Here is a 17,335-nt window from a genome sequence, read left to right as displayed (position 1 = left end):
ACAAAACCAAACATATTAACAAAATAAAATGAATAGAATAGATATGTACAAGTAAAATAAATAACTAGCCTAGTTCCTACCCAACAGTGGGCTCATAGTCTCTGATGCCGGCGGGCTGATCATTCGGCGAGAGGTACTCGGGTCCCTGCCCGTAAGGCAACACCACCGGCAGCACCGAAGGAACGAGTTGCGGGGAGGGCGAAGAGGGTGGGGAAACGCGGCTTCAAAACCGGGGCCCGGCTGGGAGAGCGCCGGCAGCCGCCCGCCCGCCTGCCTGTCCGCCTCACCTGCTTGTGTGCGTGGTCGTACGAGTTGATGTGGTTGTCGAACTCCTGGTGCTTCTGGTACTGCTTGTCGCACAGCTCGCAGTAGAAGTTGGCTCGGAGGTCTTCCAGGGCCTTGGCGATGGCCTTCTCTTTGTCCACGTAGTCCTGGGGGATAAAGAGGACGGTCAGTTGGGGGGGAGCTGAAGAAACTCCGTGAGAAAGCGGCGGTCCCCATCCCGGGCGGGACGGGGCTCTCGTTCCGGCCCAGTGCTCGGAGGGGCCCGGCGTTCAGACAGCCTCCACCGTGGGAGGCTGGCGGGCCGCTCCGATCGAGGCCGGGAGAGGCTCCGCTTCCGACCACTGGGCAGATCAATCAATCAATCAATCGTATTTATTGAGCGCTTACTGTGTGCAGAGCACTGGACTAAGCGCTTGGGAAGTCCAAGTTGCATCAGCCTTCTCTCTTACTGCATCAGCCTTCTCTCTGATCTCCCATCCTCGTTGTCTCTCCCCACTTCAATCCATACTTCATGCTGCTGCCCGGATTGTCTTTGTCCAGAAACGCTCTGGGCATGTTACTCCCCTCCTCAAAACTCTCCAGTGGCTCCCAATCAATCTGCGCATCAGGCAGAAACTCCTCACCCCGGGCTTCCAGGCTGTCCATCCCCTCGCCCCCTCCTACCTCACCTCCCTTCTCTCCTTCTACTGCCCAGCCCGCACCCTCCGCTCCTCCGCCGCTGATCTCCTCACCGTACCTCGCTCTCACCTGTCCCGCCATCGACCCCCAGCCCACGTCATCCCCCAGGCCTGGAATGCCCTCCCTCTGCCCATCCGCCAAGCTCGCTCTCTTCCTCCCTTCAAGGCCCTGCTGAGAGCTCACCTCCTCCAGGAGGCCTTCCCAGACTGAGCCCCTTCCTTCCTCTCCCCCTCGTCCCCCTCTACATCCCCCCCATTTTACCTCCTTCCCTTCCCCATAGCACCTGTATATATGTATATATGTTTGTACATATTTTTTACTCTATTTATTTATTTATTTTATTTGTACATATCTATTCTATTTATTTTATTTTGTTAGTATGTTTGGTTTTGTTCTCTGTCTCCCCCTTTTAGACTGTGAGCCCACTGTTGGGTAGGGACTGTCTCTATATGTTGCCAATTTGTACTTCCCAAGCGCTTAGTACAGTGCTCTGCACATAGTAAGCGCTCAATAAATACAATTGATGATGATGATGAAGTTGGCAACATCTAGAGACGGTCCCTACCCAACAGGGGGCTCACAGTCTAAAAGGGGGGGACATCATCATCAATCATATTTACTGAGCGCTTACTGTGTGCACAGCACTGGACTAAGCGCTTGGGAAGTCCAAGTTGGCACCATCTAGAGACGGTCCCTACCCAACAGTGGGCTCACAGTCTAAAAGGGGGGTACAGAGAACAAAACCAAACATACTAACAAAATAAAATAAATAGAATAGATATGTACAAGTAAAATAAATAAATAGAGTAATAAATATGTACAAACATATAGACATATATACAGGTGCTGGGGGGAAGGGAAGAAGGTAAGATGAGGGGGATGGAGAGGGGGACGAGGGGGAGAGGAAGGAAGGGGCTCAGTCTGGGAAGGCCTCCTGGAGGAGGAGAGCTCTCAGTAGGGCCTTGAAGGGAGGCAGATGGAGCCTGGGGCGCGGGCTTCACTTTAAGAATCGCCCCCGGCTTTTCTCTCCAGAGTAGAGATCCCGCAGTCTCTCGGGGGTGACGATAAGGATGATAGTGGCATTTACTAAGCGCTTACTGTGTGCAAAGCGCTGTTCAGGTTACGAGGTGAGCAGGTTGTCCCACGGGGGGCTCACAGTCAATCCCCTTGTAACCGCCCCAGCACTTAGAGCAGTGCTTTGCGCATAGTAAGCCCTTAATAAATGCCATTTTTATTGTTATTATAGAGGTGGGATTCAAACCCATGACCTCTGACTCCAAAGCCCTTGCTCTTTCCGCTGAGCCATGCTGCTTCTCTCTTATTTGCTGCTTCATGTCTTATTCACGTTGGGGAAGCAGCGTGGCTCAGTGGAAAGAGCCCAGGCTTTGGAGTCAGAGGTCATGGGTTCAAATCCCACCTCCGCCACTTGTCAGCTGTGTGACTTTGGGCAGGTCACTTAACTTCTCTGTGCCTCAGTTCCCTCATCTGTAAAATGGGGATTAAGACTGTGAGCCCCACGTGGGACAACCCGATCACCTTGTAAACTCCCCAGCGCTTAGAACAGTGCTTTGCACATAATAAGCGTTTAATAAATGCCATTGTTATTATTATTATTATTCACATCCGTCTCCCCCTCTAGACTGGAAGCTCATCGTGGGCAGGGAGAGTATCTGTTATGTTGTCAAATTGTACTCGCCCGAGCACATAGTACAGTGTGAGCCCCCTCTTTCCTCTCCCTCTCCTCCCCCTCCCCATCCCACCCGCCTTGCCTCCTTCCCCTCCCCACAGCACCTGTATATATGTATATATGTTTGTACGGATTTATTACTCCATTTATTTATTTTATTTGTACATATCTATTCTATTTATTTTATTTTGTTAATATGTTTTGTTTTGTTCTCTGTCTCCCCCTTCTAGACCGTGAGCCCGCTGCTGGGTAGGGACCGTCTCTAGATGTTGCCAACTTGGACTTCCCAAGCGCTTAGTCCAGTGCTCTGCACACAGTAAGCGCTCAATAAATACGATTGCATGAGTGAATGAATGAATCCCCATCTTCCAGATGAGGTAACCGCGGCCCAGTGAAGTGAAGTGACTTGCCCAGAGTCGCCCAGCTGACAAGTGGCGGAGCCGGGATTTGAACCCATGACCTCTGCCTCCAAAGGCGGCCCCCCGGCAGGACCTTCCTCCCTCCTCCCCGTCCACTCCCAGACTGGGATTCTCCAGGTGACGGAGGAAATCCTGCCCGAGCCTTTGGCTCTGGGATCGGCTTCCATCCATGCTTTTTTTTTAAAAAAAATTAAATAAAAAATTGTATTTGTTTAGCACTTACTGTGTGCTGTTCTAAGCGCTGGAATAAATACAAGCTAGTCACGTTATATCTAATCCATGTCCCACATAATAATAACAATGATGGTATTTATTAAGCGCTTATTATGTGCAAAGCACCGTTTGAAGCACTGGGGAGGTTACAAGGTGATCAGGTTGTCCCATGGGGGGCTCACAGTCTTCATCCCCATTTTCCAGATGAGGGAACGAGGCCCAGAGAAGTGAAGTGACTCGCCCAAAGTCACACAGTTAGCAATTGGCAGAACCGGAATTTGAACCCATGACCTCTGACTCTAGCAAGTCACGTTAGATCTAATCCATGTCCCACATAATAATAACAATGATGGCATTTATCAGGCGCTTACTATGTGCAAAGCACTGTTCTAAGCGCTGGGGAGGTTCCAAGGTGATCAGGCTGTCCCATGGGGGGGCTCACACTCTTCATCCCCATTTTCCAGATGAGAGAACTGAGGCCCCGAGAAGTGAAGTGACTTGCCCAAAGTCACACAGCTGACAAGTGGCAGAGCCGGGATTTGAACCCATGACCTCTGACTCTAAAGCGCGCGCTCTATTCCACTGAGCCACACTGCTTCTGAATGGCCACTCTTGGAAAGTCATGAACACTGAGAAGCAGCGTGGCTCAGCGGAAAGAGCCCGGGCTTTGGAGTCAGAGGTCATGGGTTCAAATTCCGGCTCCGCCAATTGTCAGCTGTGTGACTTTGGGCAAGTCACTTCACTTCTCGGGGCCTCAGTTACCTCATTTGGAAAATGGGGATTAAGATTGTGAGCCCCACGTGGGACAACCTGATCACCTTGTATCCCCCAAGGGCTTAGAACAGTGCTTTGCACATAGTAAGCGCTTAACAAATACCATCATTATTATTATTATTACTGAGGTCAAGGCCCTACTGAGAGCTCACCTCCTCCAGGAGGCCTTCCCAGACTGAGCCCCTTCCTTCCTCTCCCCCTCGCCCCCGTCTCCATCCCCCGCCATCTTACCTCCTTCCCTTCCCCACAGCACCTGTATATATGTATAAATATTTGTACATATTTGTTATCACTTATTTATTTATTTATTTCACTTGTACATATCTATTCTATTTATTTTATTAGTATGCTTGGTTTTGTTCTCTGTCTCCCCCTTTTAGACTGTGAGCCCACTGTTGGGTAAGGACTGTCTCTATATGTTGCCAACTTGTACTTCCCAAGCGCTTAGTCCAGTGCTCTGCACACAGTAAGCGCTCAATAAATACGATTGATGATGATGATGAGGTAGGCCCCATTCGGGGCCCTTGAACCTGTCTGCTTCTCTTCAGAGGCGATCTTTTGACTTTACGGGGCCTTAAGAGAGTCACCACGATGGACTCCTGCTTTCTGTTGCCAACTTGTACTTCCCAAGCGCTTAGTCCAGTGCTCTGCACACAGTAAGTGCTCAATAAATACGATTGATTGATTGATTCTGAGAGGAAATCCCCTTTTCCAGGATCAGTGAAGGGCACCTGGTGAGAGGGCTGGCAAAATCCTAAGCCTGGGGAGACGGCAGAGGAAACCCAGCCCCGGGCCGAGGGTCCGGACGGACGGAGATGGCTTGTTCCCCCCACGTGAGAAGACGGGAAGGCCCCGCCTGTTCGGCCCGTGCCCCCCGACCCGATGCGGCCAGGCATTTCGCCCGGCTACCTTGTATTTCTGCCTCAGCTCTTCCGTGTCTTCCTTCTCCACTTCCAGGACCCGCCGCCGCTCCGTCGCATCTTCGGCATAATCGAGCTGGAAGGAAACAAAGGCGGTCAGCCTCGAAACTCTCCGCCGCCAGGCCCTGGTCAGCCCAGGTGCCCGCGTTGGGTAGGGGCCGTCTCTCGATGTTGCCAACTTGGACTTCCCCAGTGCTTAGTCCAGTGCTCTGTACACAGTAAGCGCTCAATAAATACGATTGAATCCCAGACTGAGCCCCCTCCTTCCTCTCCCCCTCCTCCCCCACCCCCGCCGCCTTACCTCCTTCCCTTCCCCACAGCACCTGTATATATGTATATATGTTAAATCAATCAATCGTATTTATTGAGCGCTTACTGTGTGCAGAGCGCTGTACTAGGCGCTTGGGAAGTACAAGTTGGCAACATGTAGAGACAGTCCCTACCCAACAGTGGGCTCACAGTCTAAAAAATGTGTTTTTTATATATATATATATATATTCATACATATTCATTACTCTATTTATTTTACTTGTACATATCTATTCTATTTATTTTATTTTGTTAATATGTTTGGTTTTGTTCTCTGTCTCCCCCTTCTAGACTGTGAGCCCACTGTTGGGTAGGGACCGTCTCTACATGTTGCCAACTTGGACTTCGCAAGCGCTTAGTACAGTGCTCTGCACACAGTAAGCGCTCAATAAATACAATTGATTGATTGATTGATCCCCCCCCACCTCCCGCCTTACCTCCTTCCCTTCCCCACAGCACCTGTCTATATGTATATATGTTTGTACGGATTTATTACTCTATTTATTTTACTTGTGCCAATTTATTCTATTTATTTTATTCTGTTAATATGTTTGGTTTTGTTCTCTGTCTCTCCCTTCTGGACTGTGAGCCCACTGTTGGGTAGGGACTGTCTCTAGATGTTGCCAACTTGGACATCCCAAGCGCTTAGTACAGTGCTCTGCACACAGTAAGCGCTCAATAAATACGACTGATTGATTGATTCCCCCCCCCCCACCCCCGGCCTTACCTCCTTCCCTTCCCCACAGCACCTGTATATATGCATATATGTTTGTACGGATTTATTACTCTATTTATTTTACTTGTGCGTATTTATTCTATTTATTTTATTCTGTTAATATGTTTGGTTTCGTTCTCTGTCTCCCCCTTCTAGACTGTGAGCCCGCTGTTGGGTAGGGACCGTCTCTAGATGTTGCCAACTTGGACATCCCAAGCGCTTAGTACAGTGCTCTGCACGCAGTAAGCGCTCAATAAATACGATTGAATGAATAAATGAATGAACTTAAGTCGTTGGAGGGCTGGGGGTGGCTCCCCACAGTCCTGCCTCCCGAGGGACCGGCGGGCCCAACAGTCCGTCCCACCGCCCAGGGGAGCTGACCTGGGCGATGGGCCGTGAACCTCACGTTCCAGGAGGGAAACGCTTTTGGGGGGCTCGGGGAGCACAGCCTGGTGGGAAGAGGCGTGGGGACGATGGGGAGAACCTCGACTTTATTTCTATTTATTCTGACGACTTGACACCTGTCCACATCAATCAATCGATCGCATTTATTGAGCGCTTACTGTGTGCAGAGCACTGGATTAAGCGCTTGGGAAGTACAAATTGGCAACGTATAGAGGCAGTCCCTACCCAACAGTGGGCTCACAGTCTAAAAGGGGGAGGCAGAGAACAAAACCACACATACTAACAAAGTGAAATAAATAGAATAGATATGTACTAGTAAAATAAATAAATAAATAGAGTAATAAATATGTACAGACATATATACATATATACAGGTGCTGTGAGGAAGGGAAGGAGGTAAGATGGGGGGGATGGAGACATGTTTTGTTGTCTCCCCCCCTTCTAGACTGTGAGCCCGTTGTTGGGTAGGGACCGTCTCTATATGTTGCTGACTTGGACTTCCCAAGCGCTTAGCATAGTGCTCTGCACACAGTAAGCACTCGAAAAATATGATTGATGATGATGATGATGATGAATGACTCTGTCTATCTCTCAGGCAGATGATGGGATAAGAAAACGCTCTTAAAACGGAGGTTAGAGCCACCTCTCTCCGGTAGACCCGGGAACGATGAGGCCTTTTTTTTTTTTGATGGCATTTATTAAGCGCTTACTATGTGCAAAGCACTGTTCTAAGCGCTGGGGTTGTCCCACGGGGGGCTCACGGTCTTAATCCCCATTTTCCAGATGAGGTAACTGAGGCCCAGAGAAGTGAAGTGACTTGCCCAGAGTCACACAGCTGACAATTGGTAGAGCCGGGATTTGAACCCATGAGCTCTGACTCCAAAGCCCGGGCTGAAAGGAGAAGCAGCGTGGCTCAGTGGAAAGAGCCCGGGTTTTGGAGTCAGAGGTCATGGGTTCAAATCCCGGCTCCGTCAATTGTCAGCTGTGTGACTTTAGGCAAGTCACCTGAGCCCCCTCCTTCCTCTCCCTCTCCATCCCCTCCCACCCCGGCTTACCTCCTTCCCTCCCCCACAGCACCTGTACATATGGATATATGTTTGTACATATTGATTAAACGAGAAGCAGCGTGGCTCAGTGGAAAGAGCCCGGGCTTTGGAGTCAGAGGTCGTGGGTTCGAATCCCGGCTCCGCCACAAGTCTGCTGGGTGACCTTGGGCAAGTCACTTCACTTCTCTGAGCCTCAGTGACCTCATCTGTAAAAACGGGGATTAAGACTGTGAGCCCCCCGTGGGACAACTTGATCACACTGTATCCCCCTCCCCAGCGCTTAGAACAGTGCTTTGCACATAGTCAGCGCTTAACAAATGCCATCATTATTATTATTCCACTGAGCCACGCTGCTTCTCGTTGGGGCCGCGGTGGCCAATCACCCCAGGGAAAAATTGAGGTCAAACATCGCTCTGCCTAATTTCTCGGGGGGTCCCCCCTCCCACCAGGACCCGGGGAGTGGGGGCACTTGGCAGGGCAGGCCTTACCTCCATCTCCATGCGGCCCATGCCCATGACGTCATACTTGACGACGATCGGAATGGGGTCCGTCCTCCCTGGAACGGGAACACACGGGTGAGGCGAGGGGCCCGGCCGAGCCGGCGGCTCACTGACACACTGGGCTGGGTGGTTAGAGATCTTGCCTCGGAGCGCAGAGACCAGAAAGCTACAGTGAACCAAACACGAGCCATTCTCACAGCTTACGGCCAATCCCTCCGACCCCGCCGACCGCCCCCGGCTTGTCGGGTTAAGCCCACGAGCCGGGCCTCGCCCGGCAACCACCGGGCGGTCCGCACCAAACGCCGCCCGGCTCCAAGACAAACTTTCAGGCGGAAAACCGGGAAGGGGCCTCCTGCCCAAAGCCACCACGGGGGCCGGCTCGGAAACCTTAAAGCCAAAAGGAGTCTGGGGGCGGGAAAGACCCCAATTAGGACTCGGTGACACGTTAAGAGAGGGTTCAACGTTCCTCCGGAAGTTTCCTGGGGTTTCAGAGGCGGCGTTTGCCTTTCACTTCGCTTCGCAGGGCCTCAGTTCCCTCATCTGTCAAATGGGGATGAAGACGGGGGGGTGACGCCCGAGGCGGCCCCGTCGCCGAAAGGAAAGCTCAGCGCTGGGTTGGTGGCTGTTCCCCACTGACCCCCGCTCCCTCACCCACCCGGGGGGCGGCCGGGAGCCCCGACTCTTGCCGCGGTGCTCGGTAAGCTGTGAAAAGGACTGGTTGCGGAGAAAATTGACTTTCGACTAATCGGACTATGCTGGAGATTGTTTTTTCTTATGTCTCTCGAAGTCACTCAACCAGCCAAACAAAGCAAAATGGGGCAGACAAGCACTTTGTACTACCACAGCTGTTTACATCACAACGTGTGCTGTTTGTTGTGATGTAAGCCCACTGAAAAGAGGACTTACCTGATCCGGCGTATACCTCGGGTGAAAAGACACAACGTTTACTTCCCTCATCATTACACTCAGGCTGGTGTAGAACAACTGTCTGGTATACACACACAGACGTATTATACCTTTGGGCTAAAAGATTCCGGCTTTCGTCAGGCCGACGCCGGGCCCCGGATCCGACCTGGGGCCGGGGGGCGGGGAGGGGGTGATCTTAAGTGTTTTGATTTCCAAAGCATCATGCGAGGAAAAAAAAATGGGATTCATTTCTAGGAGGTCTTCGGAAAGGGAGGAAAAAGGCGTGGGTAATACCTCCTGGTTACCGAGAGAGAGAGGTCGGTCCCGATTTTTGGTACCCAAACGGGGAAATTGATTGGCGGGAAATCAGTTTCGGGCACGTAAGCGTGTCATGCCAGGCGAAAACACAACCTCCTCCCCACCCCGCGTCCCCCCACCCACCACGAGAGAGGTTTCTATAGTGCAGCTCTATTCTGGGTATTGTATCCGAGATTTCCAGTTCAAACGGAAAATACGTTACCATCTTCCGCCCAACGGTATAATAAATAAGCAGTGACTGCAATCTTTAGCGAAAGGACCAAATTAAAGACAGGTTATAAAAACGACTTCCTAAGTGCAGTATCACTTTCATAACGTCTCAGTCAGGGATTTACTGGTCAAGACGGAGTCTCACTGGGATAATTGGCAGGAAAGGAAGGTCAATCGTTGAATTGGAGTCTCTGGCCCAATTTCTTTCTTTTTTGGGGGGGTGATGAGGGGGAGAACTGTTAATTTGTGGTGCAGGGGGGAAACCCCCAAGATCGATTTTCGGTGCCAATCCGTTACCGTTGCAAACCCCTGTTTACAAATAAAGCGTCAGCACTTTTGCCTTCTACGGCAGTCAGAGATTTTTTAATTTTCCCCCATCTATTTCCCTCTTCGTAAATTGCAGTAGCAGAAATGCTAGTGCCCGGGGTGGCGGGAGGAAGTCGAGCTTGGACAGTATTAGAATTTTACGTTTAAACTGATTTTTTTCGGGGGGGGGGGGGGGGGCAGTTCTCACACAGACAGATAATAACGACCCTTCGTGGCATTACCCTTTAATGAACAACGATCAGACAGGTGTGCATAAAGAAAGGAAAGGAAAATGAAAGAGACCAAGCAGAAGGATGAAGGCTACAACAGAGAAAGTAAGCCTAACATATTGGTGCACTGATGACAAAAGGAGTAATTCAGTCTGAAAATAAAAAATTACCACTGCTAAGTTTACCATCACCACAACAAGTCCAGGATCATAATGCTGTAAAAAAGAAACACCATTTGTTAGGCAGAAACCATAAGGATGGAAAAGGGGCCGCTTTGAGCGGGCGGAGGGAGGGCGGGTGGGCTGGGGAGACGCTCCCCCGGCCCCCCGGTCTGGGACGGGCTGCCTTTCCCTGGCGGGGGGACCCCGATGGGCTCTAGGTCGCGGCCGGGAAAGCGGGCTACCGTCTCGTAAGTAGCTCGGCATCTTCAATCAATCAATTAATCAATCAATCATACTTATTGAGCGCTTACTGTGTGCAGAGCACTGCACTAAGCGCTTGGGAAGTAGCGAAGCAGTGTGGCTCAGTGGGTAGAGCCCGGGCTGGGGAGCCAGAGGTCGTGGGTTCTAACCCCGACTCCGCCACTTGTCAGCTGTGTGACCGTGGGCAAGTCATTTCACTTCTCTCATCTGTAAAATGGGGATAAAGACTGTGAGCTCCACAGGGGACAACCCGATGACCGTGTATCTAGCCCGGTGCTTAGAACAGTGCTTGGCACATAGTAAGCGCTTAACAAATACCAACGTTATTATTATTATTATTATTATTATTATTATTATTATTACAAGTTGGCAACATCTACAGACGGCCCCTACCCAACAGTGGGCTCACAGTCTAGAAGGGGGAGACAGACAACAAAACACATCAACAAAATAAAATAAACAGAATAGATATGTACAAGTAAAATCAATCAATCAATCAATCACTTCCGACTGACCAGAGCGAAGGAACTCTTGGCAAGGAGCCAACATGAAGGTGAGGCGTTGCCCAGCCGGGAAGCGAGTGACCCACCTCACTGGAACAGGATGGCTCAAGGGGGTGGGAAAAATGGGGGAGAAATCCCCTCAAACCGCCTCAGAGAACGTAACTGGCGGGGCCGCAAATTCCCCCGGGGTTTGGGGAGCAACCGAGCGCTGAAATTCATTCATTCAATCGTATTTATTGAGCGCTTACTGTGTGCAGAGCACCGTACTAAGCACTTGGGAAGTACAATTTGGCAACGTATAGAGACGGTCCCTACCCAACAGTGGGCTCACAGTCTAGAAGGGGGAGCCAGACAACAAAATAAAACATATTAACAGAATAAAACAGAATAAATATGTACAAGTAAAATAAATAGAGTAATAAATACGTACAAACATATATACATACATACAGGTGCTGTGGGGAAGGGAAGGAGGTAAGGCGGTGGGGATGGAGAGGGGGAGGAGGGGGCCAACAATGGGCTCACAGTCTAGAACACTTACTGTGTGCAGAGCACTGCACTAAACACTGATGTGCACAACTGTCAGGATGAAATCATCATCATCATCAATCGTATTTATTGAGCGCTTACTATGTGCAGAGCACTGTACTAAGCGCTTGGGAAGTACAAATTGGCAACATATAGAGACAGTCCCTACCCAACAGTGGGCTCACAGTCTAAAAGGTGGGCTCACAGTTTAAAAGATGAAATATCTGGCAAGTAACATACAAGTAAATGTATACGTTTTTTATGGTATTTAAGTGCTTACTATGTGCTCAGCACTGTTCTAAGCATTCATTCATTCAATCGTATATTGAGCACTTACTGTGTGCACAGCACTGTACTAAGTGCTTGGGAAGTCCAAGTCGGCAACATAGAGAGACGGTCCCTACCCAACAACGGGCTCACAGTCTAGAAGGAGGGAGGCAGACAAAAAAACAAAACAAGTAGATAGGTGTCAATACCATAAACATTGAGGTAGGTCCAAAGGTTATCAGGTTGGATGCAGTCCCTGTCCTTCATAAGTCTTACAGTCTAGGCAGGAAGGAATAAAATTTACTCTCTTATTTTACAATCAATCAATCAATCGTATTTATTGAGCGCTTACTGTGTGCAGAGCACTGTACTAATCAATCAATGGTATTTATTGAGCACTTACTGTGTGCAGAGCACTGTACTAAGCGCTTGGGAAGTACAAGCTGGCAACATATAGAGACAGTCCCTACCCAACAAGCGGGCTCACAGTCTAGAAGCATATGTATATATGTTTGTACATATTTATTACTCCATTTATTTATTTAACTTGTACATATCTATTCTATTTATTTTATTTTGTTAGTATGTTTGGTTTTGTTCTCTGTCTCCCCCTTTTAGGCTGTGAGCCCACTGTTGGGTAGGGACTGTCTCCCTATGTTGCCAATTTGTACTTCCCAAGCGCTTAGTACAGTGCTCTGCACACAGTAAGCGCTCAATAAATACGATTGATGATGATGATGATGATAGAAGGGGGTGACAGAGAACAAAACCAAACACACTAACAAAATAAAATAGAATAGGTACAAGTAAAATAAATCGAGTAATAAATATGTACAAACATATATACATATATACAGGTGCTGTGGGGAAGGGAAGGAGGTAAGATGGGGGGGATGGAGAGGGGGACGAGGGGGAGAGGAAGGAAGGGGCTCAGTCTGGGAAGGACTAAGCGCTTGGGAAGTACAAGTTGGCCGCCCCAGACGCAGACTCTTTTCTAGGGGCTCCTCTTGGAGGCCTGCTCTGCTCCCTGGGAACCCTGCCCAGTTCCAGCGGCCTTCCTCCATCCCGATCCAAGCCAACCCTCCTTGGAGAACGGGAATTGCGGTGGCGGTTGGCTGGAAAGAGGCAGCGCGATGGCAAGTGGTCCTGTCGGAGGGTAACCCTCACAGAGGAGGACAAAGCCAATCCGCACACCACAGCCCTGCTGCCTGGGCCGTCCGGAGGTGACTCCTCTCCACTTAAATGGGGAAATGATGGCTCTTCCCTGCTCAAGACTTTTCCCTGCCTCGGGATCCCATCTGCTGGGAAGCCAGCCCGTGGACCACACGGGATTGCCTCCGTGAGGGTTTGATGGCCAATTCCCAGCACTGACCTCTAAAATCGTTCGACGAGGGAGTGGGGGGAGCAAGGAAGGGGTGACTTAAGTTATCCTGGGGCAAACACATCCCTCCTTTGGTGAGCAAGCACGTTTGTCTGAGGGCTCCGGGAGCCCCGGCTTCCAAAGTGGGCAATCGGCAAGCCATCCCTGACGGCGGGGGCCCCGATCCAAACCTCGGAATGCTCTTCCCCAATGACAAGAATCTCCAGTGGCTACCAATCAACCTACGCATCAGGCAGAAACTCCTCACCCTGGGCTTCAAGGCTGTCCATCCCCTGGCCCCCTCCTACCTCACCTCCCTTCTGTCCTTCTCCAGCCCAGCCCGCACCCTCCGCTCCTCTGCCGCCGCTCACCTCCTCCCCGTACCTCGTTCTCGCCTGTCCCGCCATCGACCCCCGGCCCAAATCCTCCCCCTGGCTTGGAATGCCCTGCTCCCTCTGCCCATCCGCCAAGCTAGCTCTCTTCCTCCCTTCAAGGCCCTACTGAGAGCTCACCTCCTCCAGGAGGCCTTCCCACACTAAGCTTCCCTTTTTTCCTCTCCTCCTCCTCTCCTCCCCATCGCCCCCAGCCCACCCCCTTCCCCTCAATGGTGGTCCCCTTCTAGACTGTGAGCCCGCTGTTGGGTAGGGACCGTCTCTAGATATTGCCATCTTGTACTTCCCAAGCGCTTAGTACAGTGCTCTGCACACAGGAAGCGCTCAATAAATATGATTGAGTGAATATTCATTACCCTATTTTACTTGTACATATTTACTATATTTATTGTACTAATGATGTGCATATAGCTATAATTTGATTTATTCTGATGGTATCGACACCTGTCTACTTGTTTTGTTGTCTGTCTCCCCCTTCTAGACCGTGAGCCCGTTGCTGGGTAGGGACCGTCTCTATATGTTGCTGACTTGTACTTTCCAAGCGCTTAGTACAGTGCTCTGCACACAGTAAGCGCTCAATAAATACGATCGAATGAATGAATGTGCAGAACACTGTACTAAGCACTTGGGAGAGTACATTATAACAGAGCTTTTTTGGTGTTTTTTTTTAATGGTACTTGTTAAGTGCTTACTATATGCCAGGCACTGTACTAAGCGCTGGGGTAGATACAAGATAATCAGGTTGGAAACTGTCCACGACCCAAGAGGGGCTCAGAGTCTTAATCTCCAATTCACAGGTGAGGTAACTGAGGCCTAGAAAAGTAAAGAGACTTGCCGAAGGTCACCCAGCCGACATGTGGTCAAGCCGGCACCAATCGTATTTATTCATTCATTCATTTATTCATTCATTCAATCGTATTTATTGAGCGCTTACTAAGTGCACAGCACTGTACTAACCTCCTGGGAGACCACATTACAACTGAATCAGCAGCAATATTTCCCTGCCCTTGAAGGCCTCACTGAAGGCTAACCTGTACTTCCCAAGCGCTTAGTACAGTGCTCTGCATCATCATCATCATCATCAATCGTATTTATTGAGCGCTTACTATGTGCAGAGCACGGTACTAAGCGCTTGGGAAGTACAAACTGGCAACACACAGAGACAGTCCCTACCCAACAGTGTGCTCACAGTCTAAAACGGGGAGACAGAGAACAAAACCAAACATACCAACAAAATAAAATAAATAAATAGGATAGATATGTATCTCTGCACACAGCAAGCGCTCAATAAATACGATTGAATCATCATCATCATCAATCGTATTTATTGAGCGCTTACTATGTGCAGAGCACGGTACTAAGCGCTTGGGAGTACAAACTGGCAACACATAGAGACAGTCCCTACCCAACAGTGGGCTCACAGTCTAAAAGGGGGAGACAGAGAACAAAACCAAACATACCAACAAAATAAAATAAATAAATAGGATAGATATGTATCTCTGCACACAGCAAGCACTCAATAAATATGATTGAATGAACGAATGAAGGCCCATCTCCTCCAAGAGGCCTTCCGTGACTTCCTTTCTTCTTCCCACACTCCCTCCCGCGTTGCCCTGACTTGCTTCCCTTATTCACCCCCACGTCACCCCCATTTCCAGTCCCACCGCGCTCACGTCCATATCCACAATTTTATTTATTTCTATCGATGTCTGTCTCCCCTCTCTGGGCTGTGGGTTCACTGTGGGCAGGGAAGTGCTTAGTACAGTGCCCTGCACATGGTAAACGCTCCAATACATATGATTGACCAACTGACGGATCACAACGCGCTTAAAGTCTAGAGGGACACCAAGGCCTGTGCGTTATCCACTATGCCCTGCAGCTTCTGGAGATGAGAGAAAGCTAATCAATCAATCAATCGCATTTATTGAGCGCTCACTGTGTGCAGAGCACTATACTAAGCGCTTGGGAAGTCCAAGTTGGCACCATATAGAGACAGTCCCTACCCAACAGCGTGGGAAGCAGCGTGGCTCAATGGAAGAGAGCCCGGGCTTTGGAGTCAGCGGTCATGGGTTCAAATCCCGGCTCTGCCACTTGTCAGCGGTGTGACTTTGGGCAAGTCACTTCACTTCTCTGGGCCTCAGTTACCTCATCTGGAAAATGGGGATGAAGACTGTGAGCCCCACGGGGGACAACCTGATTACCTTGTAACCTCCCCAGCGCTTAGAACAGTGCTTTGCACATAGTAAGCGCTTAATAAATGCCATTAAAAAAAAAAAGTGGGCTCACAGTCTAAATGGGGGAGACAGAGAACAAAACCAAACATACTAACAAAATAAAGTAAATAGAATAGATATGTACAAGTAAAATAAATAAATAAATAATAATAATAAATAAATAAATAAAGCTAAGCCATTGCAGCAGCGGTTCTAGTACAACAATATTAATAATACTAATGATGACAATAATAATAATTGTGGTATCTGTTGAGCATTTACAACGTGCCAGGCCCCGTACTAAGTGATACAAAGCAAGTCAGGTTGAACACAGTCCCCGTCCCACGTAGGGCTCGTGGTCTCAATCCTCATTTTACGGACGAGGGAACTGAGGCACAGAAAAGTGACGCGCCCAAGATCACACAGCGGACAAGCGGCGGAGCTGGGACTCGAACCCACGACACGAGAAGCAGCATGGCTCACTGGAAAGAGGCCGGGCTTGGGAGTCAGAGGTCACGGGTTCGAACCCCGGCTCTGCCACTTGTCAGCTGGGTGACTTTGGGCAAGTCACTTCACTTCTCTGGGCCTCAGTACCCTCATCTGTAAAATGGGGATTAAAGACTGTGAGCCCCACGTGGGACAACCTGATCACCTTGTATCCTCCCAGCGCTTAGAACAGTGCTTTGCACATAGTAAGCGCTTCACAAATACCATTATTATTATTATTATTATTATTATTATTATTGTTATTACTATTACATTCCGATTCCCAGGACCATGCTCTATCCCCAACGCCACACTCGGGGCGGTGGGGGCTGGCCCGCTCTGGGAGTAACCGTGCCTGGACGGGCGTGCAGCTCATTGGAAAGAGCACGGGCTTTGGAGTCAGAGGTCATGGGTTCGAGTCCCGACTCCGCCACATGTCGTATATATACATATATATATGTACAAACATATATACATATATACAGGTGCTGTGGAGAAGGGAAGGAGGTAAGATGGGGGGATGGAGGGGGGAGAGGAAGGAAGGGGCTCAGTCTGGGAAGGCCTCCTGGAGTAGGTGAGCTCTCAGTAGGGCCATACTTCACTCTGATGTCTGGATCGTATTCCGACAGGAATGTTCAATCCATGTTTCCCCATGCCTCAGGAACTTCCAGTGGTTGCCCATCCACCTCCAGATCAAACAGAAACTCCTTCCCATCACAGTTCCCCCACCTACCAAACCTCACTGCTTTTCGACTTCATCCCAGCCTGCACACTTCCCCCCTATAAGGCCACCCTACTCACTACCTACCTACTCAATGTATCTCCATCTGTTGCCAACTTGTACTTCCCAAGCGCTTAGTCAATCAATCAATCAATCAATCAATCGTATTTATTGAGCGCTTACTATGTGCAGAGCACTGGACTAAGCGCTTGGGAAGTACAAATTGGCAACACATAGAGACAGTCCCTACCCAACAGTGGGCTCACAGTCTAAAAGGGGGAGACAGAGAACAGAACCAAACATACCAACAAAATAAAATAAATAGGATAGAAATGTACAAGCAAAATAAATAAATAAATAAATAAATAGAGTGATAAATATGTACAACCATATATACATATATACAGGTGCTGTGGGGAAGGGAAGGAGGTAAGATGGGGGGATGGAGAGGGGGACGAGGGGGAGAGGAAGGAAGGGGCTCAGTCTGGGGCACTTAGTCCAGTGCTCTGCCCACAGTAAGCG

General features: G+C 49.6%; 1 protein-coding gene across 2 annotated transcripts in view; it reads right to left on the bottom strand.

Moving 5' to 3' along the window:
* GPATCH8 (G-patch domain containing 8) overlaps positions 1-17,335 on the bottom strand; it is a 154,533-nt gene that overhangs the window by 17,265 nt on the left and 119,933 nt on the right. For both annotated transcript variants that reach the window (XM_038753982.1, XM_038753981.1), the window contains exons 4-6: positions 7,940-8,007; positions 4,966-5,052; positions 288-431 (exon numbers count right to left, since the gene is read on the bottom strand). In XM_038753982.1, the coding sequence (XP_038609910.1) occupies positions 288-431; positions 4,966-5,052; positions 7,940-7,966 (258 nt within the window). In that variant the 5' untranslated portion in view covers positions 7,967-8,007. The remainder of the gene's footprint in view (positions 1-287; positions 432-4,965; positions 5,053-7,939; positions 8,008-17,335) is intronic.

This window comes from Tachyglossus aculeatus, chromosome 11 (genome assembly GCF_015852505.1).
Source record: "Tachyglossus aculeatus isolate mTacAcu1 chromosome 11, mTacAcu1.pri, whole genome shotgun sequence".
NCBI lineage: Eukaryota > Metazoa > Chordata > Mammalia > Monotremata > Tachyglossidae > Tachyglossus > Tachyglossus aculeatus.
The sequence above is the reverse complement of the archived record's forward strand: the minus strand, read 5'-3'. Positions and strand labels throughout refer to the sequence as shown.